The sequence below is a fragment of the Thalia democratica genome, chromosome 3, assembly GCF_965202585.1.
Source record: "Thalia democratica chromosome 3, ktThaDemo2.hap1.1, whole genome shotgun sequence".
Taxonomy (NCBI): domain Eukaryota; kingdom Metazoa; phylum Chordata; class Thaliacea; order Salpida; family Salpidae; genus Thalia; species Thalia democratica.
In genome coordinates, this window is record NC_139167.1 from 40,302,096 (window position 1) to 40,316,138 (window position 14,043).

The 14,043-nt window shown below is 27.2% G+C and overlaps 2 protein-coding genes across 2 annotated transcripts; both read left to right on the top strand.

Annotated features, from left to right (window-relative positions):
* The first annotated feature begins 3,520 nt into the window (after nucleotides 1-3,520).
* Nucleotides 3,521-5,266, top strand: LOC145831425 (aspartyl aminopeptidase-like). Its single transcript, XM_082938682.1, has one exon. It carries the CDS (start codon nucleotides 3,537-3,539, stop codon nucleotides 4,923-4,925), a length of 1,389 nt encoding a protein of 462 aa, XP_082794808.1. The 5' UTR covers nucleotides 3,521-3,536; the 3' UTR covers nucleotides 4,926-5,266.
* Nucleotides 5,267-5,609: 343 nt separating this feature from the next.
* Nucleotides 5,610-13,780, top strand: LOC145831814 (uncharacterized). The gene is made up of 2 exons (XM_082939155.1): nucleotides 5,610-5,696; nucleotides 12,255-13,780. The coding sequence occupies exon 2, from the start codon at nucleotides 12,320-12,322 to the stop codon at nucleotides 12,938-12,940; it is 621 nt and encodes a 206-aa protein (XP_082795281.1). The 5' UTR covers nucleotides 5,610-5,696; nucleotides 12,255-12,319; the 3' UTR covers nucleotides 12,941-13,780.
* Nucleotides 13,781-14,043: the final 263 nt, after the last annotated feature.

Below are 14,043 nucleotides of genomic sequence, written 5' to 3' on the forward strand. Positions count from 1 at the left end.
ACTTTGTCTTTGTATAGTTAATAAACAATCTATTTTTACACAGCCATCCATCAGTTTTTCTCCATATTTATAACAGTATTAACATGGCCAGAATCACAATGTTGATAACTCAGACAAGCATCATCTGCAAACGATATCAATTTAATATTTTAGCTGAAACTATATCAAATTATACACACAAGAAACAACAATGGACCAAAACAAGAACCCTGAGGTATCCAAACATTCAAAATTTCATTGTCAGAAACAACATTATCTATAAAAGTAGACTGACTTTTATGTTTTAAATAATTTTCGATATAATTTAACATTGATCATTTTATATTATATCATTTAAGTTTTGATACTAAAATTTAATGATTGACAGTATTAAAAGCTTTAGCAAGATCCAAGAAAACAGAACTTTTAATCACCAGCCTCAATTAGTTCCTCAAAAATTTGATTTACTGTTAACTCAGTCGTACTATTTTTTCTTAGCTCATAGTTTTTGCAGTACAGTAAATCATTTGAAAGAAAATAACTACTAAGTCTCTCACACACAAAAGACTCACAAAGTTTTTTGTTATGTCGCTTAAGAAATTGTTTAAACGTGGCCAAATTTTGTTAAACCTCTGTTCAAAAACTACCCAAAATAGTTCTTAATGTTTAGTTAAAATTAAAACTTGAAACAATTTAACAAAAATAGCTGAACTATTTGTACATACCTATTCGTTTTACCTTTTTTATGTGATATGGATCCCATTGCAAAATAACATAAGTTATTTGAAAATTAGAATAGTTGAAAATTTATTTTTGTTTTTAGAATTGCTTTTTTATTTTAAATGGTTTTTTTTAGAGCAACTTAAAGAATACTGAGGGTCAAATAACTCAAAAGTAACTAAGGGAACCTCTCTTATTTTTTCAGGTGAAGCACATGTTATAGAGAAGTTACAAAAATTGTCTTGAATTTTATATTAAGGAACAAAAACTCATTTATGGGGGAGGGGGTTGGGTAAAACACTTTTTTTGAAATTTGATTTTATTTTATATAGTTTTTACTAAGCTACAAGATTATTTTTACAGATTTATAAAATTAAAAACAATTTTTGAGATACAGCCTGTCAAAGTCGGAGGCAACAATAGGTTCCTTATGGGAGGCGCTAACTAAAATGGCAAAAGTAGAATATTTTACTAAAAATCTATCTTCTACGTTTTTTGAGATAATTAACTCAAACTTTCAGGAAGTGTTCCTTGATATATTTAGAAAACTCTGCCAGGAAGAATTTTTATAGAATTAAAGAATAAAAATTTTATATAAAAACTAAATAAAAAAACAGTTTTTTTTTTGATATAAAATTTTTAGTTTTTTAAAATTCTTTCCCACAGAATTTTCTAAATATTGTAAGGAACATTTCCTGTAAATTTGAGATAGTTATCTTCAAAAACGTAGGAGGAAATAGATTTTTAGTGATTTCTAGTTATTTGGTATTTTAGTTTGCGCCTCTCATAAGGAACCTGTTGTTGCCTCCAATTTTGACCGTTTTACCCCTAAAGAATAGCAAAGCCTTTGGAGTAACCTTGATACATGTTTCAATAAGACCAAGCCTGTTTTGGCTTTGGGTTGTGGAGGTAAGCATTAAGATCAGTTTATTGCAGCACTTGTTTGTAGCTAATCTTGTGTTGTCATTTAGTTTTGATAATACTACCTCTGTTTCTCTTACATCTTGTAATAGCATCTAAATAAAAATATTCTTTTATTTTTCTTCAGTTCTTCTTTTTATTACACACTCAACACAAAAGTGGTTGATAACTTTAACAGGGTTTGTGCGCGTCAGGCTAAGTCAGGCTAAATCAGTTTTTTTGACAAAAGTTGAAAAATGTCAGGCTAAATCAGTTTTTTTATTTAAAAATTTAAGAATATCAGTTTTTCTCAGTTCAAATGCTTGAAAATTTTTGATTAGAATAAATTGAGACATCTTTTTAAGATCAAATTGAGATGTGAATTTATTTCTAAATGAAGATTTAATTATTAAAGATAAAATCAGTCAGTATTTTTAATAATAAGTGCTTAAAACCTTATGTTAAATCTCTAAAATTTTTTAAGAACCTTTATTGTTTTGTTTTGAGTGGGTTATACACGTCTAAATTATGAAAATTCATTAAAAAACTACAGTTTAGTTCAATAACTTGGCTGTTTGTTTGAATTTTAATACTCGTGTAAGCGTTTCATTTTAAAATTTAATAAAACACAACAATTCACGTCGTTTAAATATAAATCTTCTGGTTATGTTTTTACTTAGATCTTAACTAAATAAACAGTTTTGTTTAGTAATATATATTAAAATTTTACATTAGATATAACACTTATTTTAAAACTTACCACTGAATTTGTTATGTTAAGGGAATAGGGGGGTTAATCACTTTTTTCACAATTTAGTTTTATTTTATTGAGTTGTAACTAAGCAATGAGTTGCTTTTTGCAGATTTTTAAAGCTCAAAATATTTTTGAGATAAAGCTGGTTGATGTCGGAGACTACAATAGTAATAATCAAGACTCCCCAACACCTAAAATGACTTCTAAAGGGGATTTTCCTTACTTTGAAAAAATGTCAGGCTAAGTTGGTCTCAGTCAGGCTAAATGAAAAAAATTTGCGCACAAACCCTGTTTAAGGTTTAAACTTTTTGTTATATTTAAAGTATAATATCAATTTGTTTTACTGTTTTGCTTTATTAATTAAATAAAATATTAGGCAAGTATACAGTCAAATATTATGCTTTTGTAAGTCCAACACCCATAAATTGATCAAATCAATTGTTTTCTTTTTGTTAAACAGGGTTGTCACATACCCAAGCTATTTAGTACTTTTTATATATCTTTTTAACTCACACTAGTTTAGATATTTCTTCTAAATGTAAGCTAATTTTTTTAACTTTTAAAAATTTATTTTTAATAAAATATTAATATTTTTCACATTATTATGATATTTTAAAGTATTTAAACTTCACAAAAAGTAATTTTTCTATTTTAAGCTTTTAATACTTTTTCTCATAATCTGAGACTGACTCAGTTTAGTTTTGGGTAATTCATGCTTGCTTTATCCTTGGACTAAAGAGTGATCTACTGAGTCTAAATGCCGAATCAGGCCATAATTTGCTGAAAATCCAATCTAACCAGTTTTAATTTGAAAAACAGTTTCAAGTCTGGTTTTATGTATATCTTAATTATAATGTCCTATCCAATTCTGGTCTGATGTTAGTTTAGATTAAAGATCTTGTTTTAGCCAAGCTTGTTTTAAAATTTTGCTCTACATGATCAGATCTTTAATTTAAACTGAGATCATACCAGAACTAGATAGATTTTTTTAAATCAGAATCTGGTTTATCTAAATCTCAGTAAGCTCTGGCCAGATCTGGCATTTTGATCAGGTAGACCACTAGTGACAACCCTGATTAAACTTTTTATAAAATTATCATCAAAAATTAAATAAAAGAAGTTAAGTTGTTGTTTTGACGTAATCATAGTTTTATTTTTTTTAGGTTTAGATACTAAAATTAATATGTCAGTAACTAAATCAGCTTTGAATGCAGCAAATGGGTTTTTAGAATTTGTTGATGCATCACCATCTCCTTATCATGCTGTTTTGGAATGCAAAACTAGACTTTTGCATGCCGGGTTTAAAGAATTGAAAGAGACTGATTCTCATTGGGAAATAAGTCCCATGGGAAGATACTTTTTAACAAGAAATCAGTCTCATATCATGGCATTTACTGTTGGTGCAAATTGGAACCCAGGAAATGGGTTCACAATGTTTGGTGCTCATACTGACAGCCCTTGTCTTAGAGTGAAAGTTGTTAGCAAGAGAGAAAAGGAGAAGTATGTCCAAGTAGGAACTGAGTGTTATGGTGGCGGTAACTGGGTATCTTGGTTTGATAGAGACTTGCGTCTAGCTGGCCGTCTTTTGGTAAGAGAAGATAGTAAAATTGTTTCTAAACTTGTTCACATCAACAGACCTATTATGAGGGTTCCTCATCTTGCTATTCATTTGAATAGACAAATGAATGACAATTTTAAAGTTAACAAAGAAACTGACTTGGTGCCTATTCTTGCTCATTGTATAAATAAAGAAATTGGACATACAGTTAATGACAAATCTTCAAGTTGCATTTGGAAGCATCACAAGTTGCTTATTGACATGCTTGTCAATGAAGCTGCTGTTGACCCAAAAGCTTTAGTTGATTTTGATTTGTTTCTGGCCGATCACCAACCTTCTGCTATTGGAGGTATAAAAAATGAGTTTATATTTGCACCTAGACTTGACAATTTACTTAGCACTTACACTGGTCTTTTAGCATTAATCAAGTCATGTGACAGCTTGCAAAATGAAAGCAACATCAGAATGTACATGTCTTTTGACAATGAAGAAGTTGGCTCGCAATCTCCAACTGGAGCCATGTCAAATCATGTTGAGTATGTTTTGAGAAGGCTGTCTCAGTTCAACAGCACTCCCCTTGCGTTTGAACAAGCCATGACCAAGTCAATGGTGCTGAGTGCTGACATGGCTCACGCAGTCCACCCTAATTATCCCTCAAAGCATGAGGAAAACTTAAAACCTTCACTGTTTGAAGGGCCAGTTATCAAGACTAACAACAATAACAGATACGCAACAACTGCAGTGACTGCCACAATAATACGAGAGTGTGCAAGATTGTCAAAAGTCCCAATTCAAGATGTAATGGTAAGGAATGATTCGCCTTGTGGTAGTACAATTGGTCCAATTATTTCTGCTCGTTTAGGTGTACAAACGTGTGATATTGGGGCAGCTCAGCTTAGCATGCATTCAATCAGGGAAGTTTGCGGTACAGTTGCTATTGAGCAGTGTGAAAGTCTTTACAAAGCTTATTTTGAAAACTTCTCCAATATCAACTCTAATATGGTAGTAGATTAAAAATTTAAAATAAATCACCACCTTTAATTACCAGCATTAATTAGATATTGCAATTTTACCTTTTCATTAACTTTTATTATGAATTTAATGTTTTTAGTACAAAATTAAATACTTAATTCAAACTTTTTCAGAAACTTTTAATTTATCATAAAGTTTATAGCATTTAATGTCATTTGAGTCTTTAGAATTTTGACTGTACAAGCTATAGTTTTTTAAATGTTTACTTAAATTAAAATAAGCTCATTTAAATATATGTTTACTTAAATTTAAATAAGCTCATTTAAATACATTTAATAACTATAGAACTTAGATTATTTGATAAGATAATTAAGCATCTTTAATGTTCGGTGCTAGTCAAAAAACTGTTTTAAAATTTAGTTAAATCTTTAAAATATACAGTGTTTTCCAAAATGTTTACTCAACATTTCTCAGTATCAATATTATTTTATTTTTCAAATTACTAAATACATCTGTTAATTAGTAGGTTTTTTGTAATTTTTAAAAATGTTTAATTAAGCTAAATTGTCAAAAGATTTGTAAATAGTATTTCTTGTTTTATTTTTATAATATACGTAGCCTTGCAATAACAAATTTAGTGTCTTTTAAATGTAATGTCTATTAGTTATGGAATTAAATTTATGTTTTGTTTTCAACTCTTACCTTACTTAAATCAAATTAATTTACAGCTTTTATTCTATATAATAAATTAAAGTATATATAATATAAATGTGACTGCACACCAACTCAAAACTACATATTTTAAAAAGCATGGTTAGCTTAGTTTAAGTTGAATAGTATATGAAAATATAATCTATGTATAATATTTAGTTTTTATATAGATAACAATTTGAGTATGTAACGAATATAAAATGATAAAAAATAAAAATGGTTCAATAATTATTCAAAATTTGAAACGAATGAAGTTTATTGGTCCTTTAAAGTTAAATATTAAATACTTTCATTAAGGAAAAGTTGTTATTTTTTATCTGAAAAAAAAGTCTTTACCAACAGGATTGCCAAAAAACCTTAAATTCGACAATTTAAGCAAAATAACCTAGAAAAAATATGGAATTTTAATCAATTTTTTAGATGCTAAGTAATGGAATGCTTATTTATACACAAATATTTTTTAAAATGCAACTTTGTATTGTTAAAACTATTAAAGCATTTTAGTTGGCATTACGTTATCTTTTCAATTTTTATACTATTTGAGATAGTCTTTAAATATAATTTAATACAAAAATTGACAAAAAAGCTTGTATTATCAAAAACCTAAAAGAAATTTAGAAAACCTGGAAACAAAAACATTTGGCAACCCTGTACGAAGTATGTAACAAGTAAAATGTTAAGTTTTTATTAGCTCAGATACAATTAATTACAAATGTTCTTTTTTTTGTGTATAAATAAGCACTTAGCTATAAACAGAGTGTAAGTAAACTATTATCATTTTACTAGATTAGTAAAAAAATATTTTTTTTTGAAAAATTCAATTAATAATACATAACTTTCTTATGTTATTATATTATCTACGCGGATAAAATATTAGTATTATAACCAGGGTTCGTGCGCGATAGGCTAAGTCAGGCTAAATCAGTTTTTTTTGAAAAAAGTTAAAAAACGTCAGGCTAAATCAGTTTTTTTATTTAAAAATTTAAGAATCTCAGTTTTTCTCAGTTCAAATGCTTCGAAATTTTTGATTAAAAAGAATTGAGAAATCTTTTTAAGATCAAATTAAGATGTGAATTGATTTCCAAATAATGATTTATTTAATTAAGACAAAATCAGTCAGTATTTGTAAAAATAAATGCTTAAAACCTTTTGTTGAATCTCTGAAAATTTTTTAAGAATCTTCATTATTTTGTTTTGACTAGATTATATACGTCATAATTATGAAAATTCATAAAAAAAAATACAGTTTAAACATTAGAGTTTAGTTCAACAACTTAGCTGTTTGTTTGAGTTTTAATACTCGTGTAAGCGTTTCATTTTAAATTTCAATAAAACACGACAATGCACGTCGTTTTGTTAAAAATCTTCTGGTTATAATGTTTTTACTTTGTGCTTAATTAAATTGAACAATTGTGTTTAGTAATATATATTAAATTTTTACACTAGTATTAGATATAACACTTATTTTAAAACTTATCACTGAATTTGTTATGTTAAGGGCATAAGGGGGGTCAATCACCTTTTTCACAATTTAATCTTATTTTATTGAATTGTAACTAAGCTATGATGAGCTGCTTTTTGCAGATTTTTAAAGCTCAAAATGTTTTTGAGATAAAGCTAGTTGAAGTCGGAGACTACAATAGTACTAATTAAGACTCCTAATTATCTAAATTGAATTCTAAAGAAGATTTTCTTTACTTTCAAAAAATGTCAGGCTAAATTGGTCTCAGTCAGGCTAAATGAAAAAAAAAAATCGCGCACAAACCCTGTATAACTGTTTTTAGCAAAACTTATATCAGGGTTCGTGCGCGTCAGGCTAAATCAGTTTTTTTGAAAAAAGTTGAAAAATGTCAGGCTAAATCAGTTTTTTGATTTAAAAATTTGAGAATCTTAGTTTTTCTCAGTTCAAATGCTTGAATATTTTTGATAAAAAAAGTGAGAAATCTTTTTAAGATTAAATTGAGATGTGAATTTATTTCTTAATAAAGATTTAGTTACTAAAGACAAACTCAGTCAGTATTTATAAAATAAATGCCTAAAACCTTTTGTTAAATCTCTAAAAAAAATTTAAGAATCTTCATTATTTGTTTTAAGTAGATTATGTACGTCATAATTATGAAAATTCATTAAAAAAATACATTTCAAACATTACAGTTTAGTTCAACAACTTAGCTGTTTGTTTGAGCTTTAATACTCGTGTAAGCGTTTCATTTTAAATTTTAATAAAACACAACAATGCATTTCATTTTAATATAAATCTTTTGGTTATAATGTTTTTACTTAGTGCTCAATTAAGTTAAACAATTGTGTTTAGTAATATACATTAAATTTTTACACTAGAAATATATTAGATATAATACTTATTTTAAAACTTATCACAGAGTTTGTTATGTTAAGGGCATAGGGGGGTTTATCACCTTTTTTACAACTTAGTCTTATTTTATTGAGTTGTAACTAAGCTATGAGTTGCTTTTTGCAGATTTTTAAAGCTCAAAATATTTTTGAGATAAAGCTGGTTGAAGTCGGAGACTACAATAGTACTAATTAAGACCCCCCAATACCTAAAATGATTTCTAAAGGGGATTTTCTTTACTTTGAAAAAATGTCAGGCTAAATTGGTCTCAGTCAGGCTAAATTAAAAAAAATTCGCGCACAAACCCTGAATAAGAAAAAAATTTGTAATAAAAGCTTACAATTAGTGTCACAATTTAGTAATTACTCATTTCTAGTACTCTACTATTGCTTATTTTATCACATTTTTGATTTAAAAATTTATGCTAACTCTTACAAGTATTTTGAAAATACTGCTTTTTTTTGTAAAGTGCGGCCCACAAGCAAATTTTTCTAGAAAATTTGGCAGGCGACTAATAAAAGGCTGCGGACCTCTGTTATAAACTTATATTATGGACAGGTTTACAAAGTTTATCACAGAACTGTTAAAAATCTAACAATAATGATAGTCTTTTTTTCAATCAAGCTATTTAAAATTATTTGCTGGTCTTAAAAACAAATACTAAGATACACTAAAAAACAAATACAGGATTACCAAAAAAAAAAGAACTTTCAATTACTTTAAATTACATAAGGCTCAGGGAGTTCACCTTATTTTGCACAAGTTGATATTATTTTGTACAGTTTAATCTTAGCTAACAGAAAACTTTAACCATTAATTAAAAGTAAATTTTGAGATATAAGTGATCAAAGTCACTGAGCCATTAGGCTCCTTATAGAAAGTGCAAAGCTAAATTAAAAAATAAACTATTTAACTAAAATTATATCTCAGGGCTGTCATAAGGTCAGGAAAACTAAAAAAAAAATGACAAAAGTCAGGAAAAACTAAGGGTTTTTGAAAAAAGTCAGGAAGTTTGACAAAATTTGAAAAAATGTCAGATTTTGTCAGTTCAAATTTACAAAATTCCTTATTTTCCAAAGCCTTCAAATGGTGAAAAATTAGTTAAAAATCCTTTAAAGTCAGACTAAAATTGCAAAATTTTTCTATAAATTTACTTAATTTCCAAACCTTCATCTGGTAAAAGTTAACATAAAAATGCAAAATTGTTCTAGTAACATATTGAACAACTACCCTACTTAAAAAGCAGTTTTTGTATGCTTTTTAGTATTGATGGTCTGTGGCAAGGACACTTATATAGTAAAACTGTGATATACACAAAAGTTTATCTTGCAGAATTTTAGATTCAAAGTGTTTTTTGTTTTAGTAGATAATTAAGTTCTTTATAATTAAGTACTCACTTTAGTATTTTATGTAATAAGTTTAAATGTATACCTTACCTCTTTATCATTTAAAAAAAGTTGTTTAAATTTGAAAAATAAGTAAAAGCAGATTATATTATTAACTTGTAATAGGTCTACTGCATTTTACTTGTTGTTTCATTTGTTTTGAACTCTGAATATGTAGATCAAGACAACAATAACCATATATGGAAGTGAACTTTTAAAGCACCCAAATGAATTTGAAAATTAGAATTAGTTTAAATTAAGAGTTTGATTTAGAAAAGTCAGGAAAGTTTTAGTCAAAAGTCTGGAAATTTTTCTCAGCTTGATCTGTGGCAATTCTGATATTTATTCCTTCTTTTTTTAAACAATCTTCTTAATTTTTACCGTAAGTCTAATCACAAATTCCATCTTTTTTAATTCATATAAAACACTTAAATATAGTTTAGTTAATTTTTAAATTTTTGCCAAAATTAACAATGCAAAATTGTAATCCATATGTTTGTATTGGAAACTTTTTAAAAAACTTACAATATCTTGAAAGTTATATAAAGTTTTAAAATTCTTCAAAACCTTGTTAAAACTGTATACATATAATTAGTTTTGAGTATTAAGTCAATGTTATTTTTTGTAAAATGAAATCCTATACCCACTATTTTTAAATACTTTTCAGACATACATAGATATATTACATATTTATTTTATTAAATTAAGTCTAGAAAATTTCATCTTGGAGTTGCCATGGGATACTGAGCAAAAGGCGTTTATAGTTGAGGCTTGTTTTCTGTCAATTTTGAGAATGTTTCCAATAGGAAATAAGTATGCTTGCAGCGCAAAGGAGCACATTTTTAAGCTCAAGTCAATCAAACATTATTATAGTATAGCTTAAAAATTTAAAGTTCTTTTAAACTTATTTTGAGTCTTCTTCAGGTGAATTAAGATAAGCGTTTATTTTTTTTAGATATATTCTGCAAAAAAACCTTAAGTATAAACTCCTTTTTTTTTCAGTAGTCAGTAATACTTTAAAGTGTAAAGATATACTTAACTAATTACTTTAAAGTTGACTTAAGTTGTAGGTGATGAACGTTTTTTGTATTACCCTGTACTGAATTAAAAACTAAGCCGGTTCTTATAGTTAATCTCTTTTTCCTCAACTAAACAATGGTTTACCAGTTTTTGTTTCAAATTTTAATTTCTACACATTTTTTTATTTCTACACTACCATGTTAAAAAATAGGAAAAAGGTCAAATATGAACAAAAAGTCATTTTTCAGGAAGAATTTTTTGCACAAAGACATTTTTGCACAAGAGTCAAAATAAAAAACATGAAAAGAAAAAAAAAAGTAGAAAACATTTAAAGATAAATTAACAAAAAATAAAAAATTACCGACCGAGGGTAAGTGTTAGGGGTAACAGGGTCAAGTGATAGTAAAAAATAAATAAAAAATAACAAAAAAAAGTATAAAAAAGTAAAGATTAAAACAAAAACTAAAAAATAACAGTTACCGACTAAGGTTTAGGGGTAACAATGATAAAAAGAAACAATAATAAAAGTTATTAACCAAAGAAACGAGAAAAAAAAATAAATTATAAAAAAACAAAAAATAAATACCGACCAAAGATTATGGGTAGTAATATAAAAAATTAAGTAAAAAAAAAAAAAAAATTCAACCAGTTCTAAATTGATCCTGTAAGTTAAAGTGACCTCTCTCACAAAATTGACGCCGTGCATAAGTGTCTTCTTGCATATTAGACTCGTACCATTAAAAATATGCTATCAAGAACATAGTATATAAAAAGTTATTTTAGCACACATTTATTTTTGTTAATGTTTTATAGAAAAAAGATTGTTAAAGGCAAGGGAGGATTAAGCTATTTTTACAGTCTATTTCCTACATATATAATGATTAAAATTAAATTAGTTTAAATGTTAAGTTTATTACTTCTTATGAGTTTATTTATTGTAACCGTGGGTTAATTAAGTTAAATTAGTCAAAAATATTCATTACTGGTCAATATTTTTAATAATTTTTAATCTACTTTTGTCTTTTTGTTTGTTTAATTAATTTGATAGTTACTGTTGATTCTTTAAAGTTTTACTGAATGAATATTTTTAAAATTAAGAAATATAACAATGTGTATTTTGATAATGCTTGTAACATGTGCAACATTTATTTATTGACTTCCTATTAATATGTTTAAAAATCTTTATTCATAGAGATTATAGTGTTGTTTTTCTGTATTGAAAAAAATTGATAAAGTTAAATGATCATCAATTACAGCTTAAAACTAAATATAGTCAAACAAATCAAACTGTCAATTAAGTTAACAAAAAATTCGCACTAAACCAAACTTTAAAAATTCAAATCATAAGTCGCGGGTATATTATAGGTTTATTCATTGATTATGTACATATTTATTATTTTAAACTACATATAACGACTTTTGTTATTTACTTTTGTAAGTAAAACCCCTTCTGCAGGCCAAGGAGGTGTTATCAAATCTATTAGAACTAAGAATTAGAATTCTAGTTTCGTATGAAGTTAAGGATAAAATATTTTATATTTAAAAAGTAAACAGATAATTTTTCCATTTTTAACCAAGTCAGTGATATGCACAAAAACTAATTCTGCTTACTTTATGTAAAACCAATAAAAATATGTATTTTATTACAAAATGTTTTATAATCAATTCTAAGCTGAAAAAGTTATTGCTAAATATACCTTTATTTATTCTTATTTTTTGTTGTTTACATTTCAACGTGTTGCCGTTGTTTATATTTCGCCAATAACAATTGAGTGCAAAAATGCTAATATTTGTTAGTAAACAAAATACACGATGGCTTATCACTACCTTAGGTTTTACAATAAATAGTTTTAATTCATACTTTAACAATGGACATTGATAAAGAAATGCCATTAAACGCAGCGCATCGTTTCGAAAGGAAAGCAGAAAAACTGAAAAAGCAGTGCAGGTACGAGGATGCGAGGCAGATGTACTTGAAAGCTTCCGAGGCGATGAACAACGCGTTCGTCTACCAGAAGTGTTCCAACGCAGAAATACCAAGCATGCTTGAGTACCAGCGCACCTACTTCAACGACGAGGCTAAGAGGATGGACGTTTTCATTGAGAGGCAAAAAATGGCGGGAAGTTCCTGTAAAGATTCCTTGCAACCTGCTACCGAGCATGTTCCTAAGGATGATGCAAGCGAGTGTTACAATGAAGATGCTTGTAGCACTGGAGAAAGTACTACTGAACGCGTGGATTCGGCAGTGACATGCTTGAAGAAAAAAAGGGAATTTAGTAGACTAGCAAAAGTGCATGAAAGCGAATACGTTGACTTAAAGAAGCAAAATAAAATGTTAGAGTCTCACTTTGCAAATATGCTTAGCAAAATTGTAGATTTAAGGATAAAAAATGTACGTTTGAGAGACCTAAATGAAGGGCTAAGACAAAAGCTTGCCAATGCTCGTGAGCTAAATCTTGTAAAGCAAACCAAAATTGAAAATTCTAATTCATTTGTAAATGACAGCCAAAACTTAATCAAAGCGCCTTTTTTAAATGATACTGTTAAGTCTTTGGAAAATCTACTTTTAGATGCTATCGATGATTGAATTAACTATAACCTTTTTTGTCTACTGCTGCTTAGTTATTTCTACTTTTTCAAAACTACATATATGTTCGAAAGCCTTGTTTTATTTTCAAAAGTGCATGCAAATGCATAGTATTTTCGTCTATATAGCAAAGTTCTACTTTTTGATTACAAACCTAGTTTGTAGCTGTTAACATCTATAAATTATTAATTTTACTAATGTTTACTGAAACATATTTTTTCTTTTATACAAGTTTTTGACGTTTATACTATATGCAGAGCTTTTTCTTAGTATTTTAAGTTATTTTATTTATTGCATAACAAATTTAATTTGTATTTACTTTTTTTTTTTTTCGTTGAATGTTGAAATTTTTGAGGTAAAGAAAAACTAAGATTATGAATGATGTCCTAATAAGAACGAAACCGGTCTCAGTCTACCGAAACTTGTGGTCTGATGAGCTTGTCTCACGGCAAACGAAAGTCCGGACTTCTGTTCTGCAGACTTTCGCCGATGTTTTTTTGTAGATTATGGATTATAATAAGAATCTTATAATTTATTTTTAAATGTTTACGCATTGCATTTTAAAGTTTAACCTGTTTAGTTTTTTCCTTGCAAGTTTGCTTTAAAAATTCTTTTAGATTTCATACGTGCAAAAATGAAATTTAAAAATTATTTAAGAAAATCTATTGCTCAAGTTGTAACCTTAAAATATAAAAATTTGTTTTATTTGAAAATATATGTTTGTTCAAATTTTCAAAACTTAATTCATATTATAGTTTGTTTGAGTTAACATACATTTTATATAAAAACACCAACATTTTTTTTCATAAACAAATTGCATTAGCTGTTTTTCTATACATGTCTTGTATGTTTTTAGTTATAGTATCAGTTAATAATTTTAGCAGTACCTAAAAAATTCTCAAAGTTTCGTTAGCATTTTTACTTACTTTTACAACAACATTGTGCGTTCTTTTTTTACAAATCAAGTGTAATTACTAAAAATATATACTGTTTTGGCTCTCCAGTTTTTCTAAATTGTGTTTTTATAGTACTTTCTTTCCAATTGAATATTAATTCATGCATTAATTACGAGTTTTTTGTAGAAATATAGTTTTTTACTTCAC

Bases quoted from the DNA above. Each gene is read 5' to 3' on its own strand.
- LOC145831425 (XM_082938682.1), top strand. From the start codon at position 3,537: ATGTCAGTAACTAAATCAGCTTTGAATGCAGCAAATGGGTTTTTAGAA.
- LOC145831814 (XM_082939155.1), top strand. From the start codon at position 12,320: ATGTACTTGAAAGCTTCCGAGGCGATGAACAACGCGTTCGTCTACCAG.